This window comes from Montipora capricornis, chromosome 9, assembly GCF_036669925.1.
Source record: "Montipora capricornis isolate CH-2021 chromosome 9, ASM3666992v2, whole genome shotgun sequence".
Lineage (NCBI taxonomy): Eukaryota > Metazoa > Cnidaria > Anthozoa > Scleractinia > Acroporidae > Montipora > Montipora capricornis.
The window spans coordinates 39576630-39584129 of record NC_090891.1 but is presented as its reverse complement, the minus strand read 5'-3'; the positions used below and the strand labels follow the sequence as shown (position 1 = coordinate 39584129).

General features: G+C 44.5%; 2 protein-coding genes across 2 annotated transcripts in view; both read right to left on the bottom strand.

The window, feature by feature from the left end:
- Positions 1–516: 516 nt before the first annotated feature.
- On the bottom strand, positions 517–834 carry LOC138017586 (uncharacterized). The gene has a single exon (XM_068864630.1). It carries the CDS (start codon positions 832–834, stop codon positions 517–519), a length of 318 nt encoding a protein of 105 aa, XP_068720731.1.
- A 2295-nt stretch (positions 835–3129) lies between these two features.
- Positions 3130–7500, bottom strand: part of LOC138015591 (N-acetylglucosamine-6-sulfatase-like) — a 12086-nt gene continuing 7715 nt past the window's right edge. The window contains exons 7-12 of the mRNA XM_068862671.1: positions 7023–7126; positions 6065–6163; positions 5404–5433; positions 5163–5258; positions 4329–4439; positions 3130–3449 (exon numbers count right to left, since the gene is read on the bottom strand). Coding sequence (XP_068718772.1) covers positions 3273–3449; positions 4329–4439; positions 5163–5258; positions 5404–5433; positions 6065–6163; positions 7023–7126 — 617 coding nt within the window. The 3' untranslated portion in view covers positions 3130–3272. The remainder of the gene's footprint in view (positions 3450–4328; positions 4440–5162; positions 5259–5403; positions 5434–6064; positions 6164–7022; positions 7127–7500) is intronic.

Sequence of the window (7500 nt, the reverse complement as noted above, 5' to 3'; positions counted from 1 at the left end):
TGGTATATTTAATTCAGTTCCTGGTGAATGATCTCTTTACAATTTTCCATACGAATTACCACTTCAATAGACGGTTTCAGGCCTTAAGCACGGTAGAAATCTAAAACTCAATACTCCACTTAACCCTCGAAGCGATCTGACGATCGATCAAAAAACTCAGACTAAGTCCTCCTTTACAAGTGACTTTCTTCCCGCCACACGTAATGTATGCTTATTTAGCTCAAATCTATTTTTAACACGGGCCCTCCAAGGGAGTCCCGTCCATCTTCTCTACCTTGTACGAAGGCACGGGACCCTGTTGAACTCGACACACTACAAACACTTCTTCCGTCCGTCCTGCCAAGTACCCTTTCTTGAAAGGTCGATGATGGTTTCTCGGCCCATTTTTATAGTGGGTTTCTTTTTCCATCAACAAGGGTTCAATTCTTCACTGTACAAACGGGTCCACACCTGTCCCCCATTGTCAGACATCACCTCTCGGAGGGCCACGCCAATGCTCCGATGTCGATATGGTGGTCACAGTAGTTGTGGTGGCACAGTAGTTGTGCTGGTCATGGTGGTCACAGTAGTTGTGGTGGTCATGGTCGTCACAGTGGTCGTGGTGGTCACAGTAGTTGTGGTGGTCATGGTTGTCACAGTGGTCATAGTAGTTGAGGTGGTCGTGGTGGTCATGGTTGTAACAGTAGTTGTGGTGGTCATGGTTGTCACAGTAGTTGTGGTGGTCATGGTGGTCACAGTGGTCATAGTGGTCGCAGTAGTTGCGGTGGTCGTGGTGGTCATGGTTGTCACAGCAGTCATGGTGGTCACAGTAGTTGTGGTGGTCGTGTTGGTCATGGTTGTCACAGTGGTCAGAGTGGTCACAGTAGTTGTGGTGGTCGTGGTGGTTACAGTGGTCATAGTGGTTGTGGTGGTCATTGTGGTCACAGTGGTTGTGGTGGTCACAGTAGTTGTGATGGTCGTGGTGGTCACAGTAGTTGTGGTGGTCATGGTGGTCACAGTAGTTGTGGTGGTTATGGTGGTCACAGTGGTCGTGCTGGTCACAGTAGTTGTGGTGGTCATGGTTGTCACAGTGGTCGTTGTGGTCACAGTGGTCTTAGTGGTCACAGTAGTTGTGGTGGTCGTGGTGGTTACAGTAGTTGTGGTGGTCATGGTGGTCACAGTGGTCGTGGTTTGTTGTAGTGGTCACAGTAGTTGTGGTGGTCATGGTGGTCACAGTGGTCACAGTAGTTGTGGTGGTCATGGTGGTCACAGTGGTCACAGTAGTTGTGGTGGTCATGGTGGTCACAGTAGTGGTTGTGGTCATGGTTGTCACAGTGGTCGTGGTGGTCACAATAGTTGTGCTGGTCACAGTAGTTGTGGTGGTCATGGTGGTCACAGTAGTTGTGGTGGTCATGGTCGTCACAGTGGTCGTGGTGGTCACAGTAGTTGTGGTGGTCATGGTTGTCACAGTGGTCGTAGTGGTCACAATAGTTGTGGTGGTGGTCACCGTGGTCTTAGTGGTCACAGTAGTTGTGAAGGGCGTGGTGTTTATAGTAGTTGTTGTTGTTGTGGTGGTCACAGTAGTTGTGGTGGTTATGGTTTCAGTTTCCTATAATAGGCAATTTTCACATTGCTCGTTTTAATCCACATGCCCAACGACCATTTCTCAGCCAAAGCAAAGGAAACTGCTGTGAAATAATGTGGAAACCAATATTTTAGGTACTTTCCATTTTGGGACGTTGGTAAAAGAGCAGATTATTCGCTCCAAATTTTTCTTCTTATTATTATTTTTATTTTTAATTTGAACTTGTGTGCTTTATCTATTTTATTTTTCACTCAACTCTGCTCAGTTGCCTGTCTATGTCGGTGTCTGTTGGTTCTATTCGGATTGAGAGAAACAAAAACAAACGTTTTGTTCCTTCATCAGAAAGGAAGAGTTGTGTATATTTTCATTTGAAGGGGTTTGCCCATCAATACTCAACTTAACCCTCGAAGCGATCTGACGCTCGATCAAAAAACTCAGACTAAGTCCTCCTTTACAAGTGACTTTCTTCTCGCCACACGTAATGTATGCTTATTTATGTCAAATCTATTTTTAACACGGGCCCTCCAAGGGAGTCCCGTCCATCTTCTCTACCTTGTATGAAGGCACGGGACCCTGTTGAACTCGGCACACTAAAAACACTTTTCTTCCGTCCGTCCTGCCAAGTACCCTTACTTGAAAGGTCGATGATGGTTTCTCGGCCCATTTTCATACTGGGTTTCTTTTTCCATCAACAAGGGTTCAATTGTTCGCTGCACAAACGGGTCCACACCTCTCCCCCATTGTCCGATGTCACCTCTCGGGGGGCCACGCCGATGCTCTGATGTCGACTGGCATTGTACCCTAGTACCAGTGACTGCAACGCATCGTCATACCGTAAGGTAACGGTACATGCGCCCTTTGAATGTCCGATTTAACCGTTCCACCATGGCTGCTTTGGCATCCCCGTGTGTGAAAAATGATGATGAATGCGGAGGTACAATATGGAGAGTACATATACACTAACTATCGTACACACAAACGTAACACTAACACTAACATTCACATAAACGTGACAACTACAGTGTATAAGGTAATCTTGAAAATACAGCTAGAAAGAATATGTAATTTTTTAAACATTTTCGTAATATTTTAAAATGAACCACAGTAAGGATATTAGTTGTCATAATGGAAAGCAAAAGCACACATAACGAAACAAACACGAAAAATATACGATCAAATAGAAAAAAGGTAAACAATTCACTGGTGGGACGGTACTAGAAACAGTAGCCTGCGAGCAGGCTCTCCTCGGGAGTGGGGTTGGGGGTAGAACCGCAGAGCCTGCTCGCAGGCTCTAAAAACAGCGAAAATACAATACCGCTCCCCATAGGGGCTTTTCAGGGCCAATGAAACACAACGAAACGACAGAACAGAACAACAACAACTGTTAAGAATCCCAAGTGGCTGGAGGCAAACCAGTTGGTTATTTACAAGTGCGGCTGGGAAGTTGAACCAGGGACTACCAGGATCAAATTCAACGAGTGGTCAGAGCGGGGCCACACTGCCTCCGTGATGCTTATGTCAAGCTAGTCTACCCTCCCACACGGCTCACCACAGTGACGCTAATGATCATTATATTATTTTAATTCAAGTCAAAAAACTGACTACAATTACAATTGTTATCTAAGTTAAAAAGTGATATATGCTTGTCCACATTATCTAAGTCCAGCCCTAATCCTTTTTTTCTTCAGTAAAAAGTTTTCCAATGGCTTCATATGGCCATATCCTTGCTCTCACTGGCGGCTGGACTTCTGCAAGACGCACCAGAGCAAGTGACTAAATCTACCAGGCGACGATGCTTGGCGGCCAGGAATTTTTTAGAAGAATCCTTGAACACGTTTTTCAGTTGATGGGGATCTTTCTTTACGTCGTAAACCTCTACAAACGCCTAAAGTGGACAAAAGATTTGACAAAAATCAACTAGGACAAGGGGCAATCGTCGTAACAGACTATTGCCATGGCGGGTTCAAATCACAACGTGGACCTTTTCGATTCGCGCGTGCCGTTGCAGTCAAATTATGTTGTCATTTTTCGTATTTTATTTAGCTCTGCAGAGTTTGTTAATTTTTTTAAAAAAAATTTATTGTTGTAAAAAAAAAAAGTAATATTCAAAAAATTATGTTGTCAAAATAATTTACCAATGCCGTGCCAGAAGAAAAAGAAGAGCCCTTGATTGAACGAGGGACGCTTATGTCAACCTAGTGTACTCTCCCACACGGCCCCCACAAGTTGAAGAGGCTACAAGCTAATATTTGGTGAGAGAGAGAAAAACGGACACTCGGAGAAAACCCCACGGAGCAGGGTACAGAAACGACACAAACTCAGCCTACAAAAAAAGGAATGAATCTTGTCCACAAGGAAGGGAGGCGAGTGCTACATTCGTACATATATACATACTTAATTGACCACTCCCCGCAGGGGCTTTTCAGGGCCAATGAAACACAATCACGACAGAACAGAACATTCAACAACAACTGTTAAGAATCCCAACTGGCCGGAGGCAAACGGGTTGGTTATTTACAAGTGCAGCTGAGAAGTTGAACCAGTGACTACCAGGAACAAATTCAACGAGTGGTCAGAACGTGCCTTGAACCCGGGATCTCCGGATCCCAAGGCAAGCGCCCTAACCACTGGGAAGCACTGCCTCACCAGCATGCCATCTGTGCTTTCTACAGGCCTACAACAAAAGGTATTCACAGCTTGTCACCCACCGTCTATGAGGACCTAATTTCGGTGAGAAAACAAATAAGAGAACGGTGGTTCCTACCTCTTTGTCGTTAAACTCACAGTACATCATGTCCTCTGAAGAACTCAGCGAGCGCACGCACGAGTATGTGTTATTCCAGGCGTCTTCGCACACGCAGTTAGGCCAGCAGTTCTACCGCAAAACAAAAGACACGTTCTAAATAGACTTGTAGCCTCTTAAGGATGATTCTGGCCACAGTTTTGACAAATAAAAACCAACAGGGACATCCACGATAATCGTTACACCTTGCCGGATTTCTGACGGAGATAAGATGGAACTGGCGCACCACGCAGTTGGATGAAAGCGGTCTCAAACACAGAGTCACACTCAATATGGACAGCATGCACACAATCCTCACGAAGCGTCCACCTCGTTGGTTCGGGCATATGTTCCTTATGTCTCTGAATCGTCTCTGTTCATTGGTTCGAGTCTCGTTTCCCAACGAAAAGCACCTAAATTTCCAAGAAAATCCACTGCACCGTGACTTGGCTGGAATTTAAGTAGACTGATTGCTCGCACTGCACGCTGTCAGTCAGCAAATATTGTCATTTCAAAAAATATATTTCGGTTGCTTATGTAAGCAGAAAAGTCCTAACGTTATTTACGGACGCAAAAACGTTGTCACGCTACGATAATTTGGCCTCATAACGTTATCATTTTCTCTCAGGAGCTTTATGCTACACACTTTTTGGTATAAAAGCTCAATTTATCATCAGAAAAGAGGAACCAACTGTGCTTGCCCGTCGGGCAAGCTACGATAAGAAAACGCTAGCCCGACAAGTCATTCCACTAACCCCGGGCTATCGGATAGCACTTTCGTCGCGCCCTGCATTTAGAGTGAAACTTTGTACTTACATAGACACCAGCCGACAGGTGAGGGCAACCTGGAATCCTGTAAGAACCTTCTCCATAGTGTTGAATAAGAAAATCTGTGCGCCAGTTAACATTTTCCTAAGTTAGAATAATATATTTCATATCATTACAAGGAGACTGCACTCTCGGCAAAATCAACCCAAGTCGATCAAGTAGCCAAATCAGTTGAGAAAATAGATCCATCAAATAGATCCAGTGGACAAAAATAAAAGGAAACACGTACCTCTTCGGAATCGCTTTTCTGATCCGACTTCTAAAAACCAAACAAGAATAAAGGGAAGTTTCTATTTTTGGTCGCCCATGAACACTACGGCAAGACAATAATAATGTTATAGAACGCATGAAATGTATATTTGAAGTGTGAGTTATTGACGAAAGACAGAAGTGATCCTGGCGAAAAATTCAGGCGGATTCATCAACGGATTAGAACCCATGACTTCTGTGATTCCCGTGCAATGCTCTACCAACTGATTGAGCTATGGAGAAAAACAGTTGGGAGTAGGCAGCCTACATTTCTCATCAGGTGGTCTATAAAGAGACAAGTTGCTTAAATTGTCCAGTTAATTAAGTGCGTGGATCGCTTCTATCTTTCGTATAATATTCATTTCTGTAAAATGATTGTCGAAAACGTCTCCAGAAAAGTTAAAGCTTTATGTCATTTCTCGACAAACCAAGGCCTGGTTAAACCAGGAAACGTTGTAGACGCAGCAAATGTTTCCCAAGCCTGAAGGTTAGCTTAATTCGCGAGGTTTAATGTTTCGGTTAGAGCTTTGGCATGGTGTGCTGGCTCCCACCGTCTTCTTACTAGGCCGTGTTGGTCATGTTGAAGTCGATAATTTGAGGAATAAACGCGAAAAGTGAGAATTGAATTTCGTGGAACTTACCAACAACGGAAGAATAGACTGTCCATCCATTGTCTGAGGCGCTTTCCCTCCAGCTAACTCCACTATTGTTGGTGCTATGTCGATATTGAGAATAGGGTTCTTAAAAGGGGAAAAAAAGGCAAATAAGGTGACAATGTCAACGAGAAGCCACAGGCTTAGAAACTAATAAGCTACAATAGGTGAAGAAGAGGTGCCGTCAAATGGTTAACACTGAGCGCTGAATTTGAACGAGGTTGCGCTGACTTCAAATCCCAGCCATATCTTCGACTGTCAATATACATCCAAAGGATGCCGACAGAACCAAAAGCAGTTACTACTTGAACCACTTGGCAAATTCACAACTCGAGCTGAATAGAACTGCGCAGGCGCTCTCCGAGGGCTGGGGCCCGTTTCTCGAAAGTCCCGAAACTCTACGGGCCTATTTCCGGTGTCACCATTCCCATTGTATCTCAAGAATGGATAGGATTTAAGTCGTCAAACTTCACAGTAATCTTTATTTTTGTTACCTTTAAAACATGTTAAAAGATCGGCTTTCCAAAACAAGCGGTTGCCAGTTTCGCAAATGGCTTTTCGGACCCGAAAAGTTATCGGGACTTTCGAGAAACGTGCCCCTGGTCGTTTTTGAGAAACGAAGACTGGAGATCGTAGTTTAATTTGTCAAAACGTTTGGGCAAAAATTCGATTAATGTTAACGGAAATTCCCTCTCTGCTTATTCCAATACCGTGACCTCCAATACCAAGGGCGTGGTCACATTCTTGAAGCTCTACTTTCCTCCAAGAGATTTTTCGGCAGCTACCCCAGTATTCCCTCCTTCATTTGATTTGATTTGTAGAGACCCGCCGGAAGTTTGATAACCGAATGAACCAATATTTCTGGGGTTTTTTCTCACTTAGTTTGACTGAACCAGATTTTGCTGGTTAATGAGCGAAAGGAAGGAAGGAAGGGAGCCAATCCTACCTGTAATGTTTTATTGACCATCACACCAGGGCCTCTGATCATAAAGGGCACGCGGACGTCAAACTCATAAAGCTGTCTCTTATCTTGAGGAAGTGAAAACTGGCCTGCAGGAAGAAATACAGATCACGGTAAAAAGAGCGTTAGTTCGAAAGCCCCTAAAACAGAACTCGGGGGATGTCTTACAACGTGACACAAACCGGAGCAACTTTTAATTCAGTGTCTTTCTCGTCCTCGAGTATTCGACGGCATAACACCGATTCATCAACTGACATCGTCGGACGGTGCAAGTTCATTCCGAGAGTTGTGCCGGATCACAATCCTCGCACCGGTGTATCCGCCGTTCTAATCTTAGGTTCTCGAGTAAGATTAGGGGTTCTAATTCCGAAAAGGGGCAGGGGTTCCAAATTAACTCGTGTATTTGGACCTTGGGTCCAAACCTACTAAGGACAAGGGGTGTGTGAAAAACTAGAATACCCCG

Bases quoted from the DNA above. Each gene is read 5' to 3' on its own strand.
- LOC138017586 (XM_068864630.1), bottom strand. From the start codon at position 834: ATGACCAACACGACCACCACAACTACTGTGACCACCATGACTGCTGTG.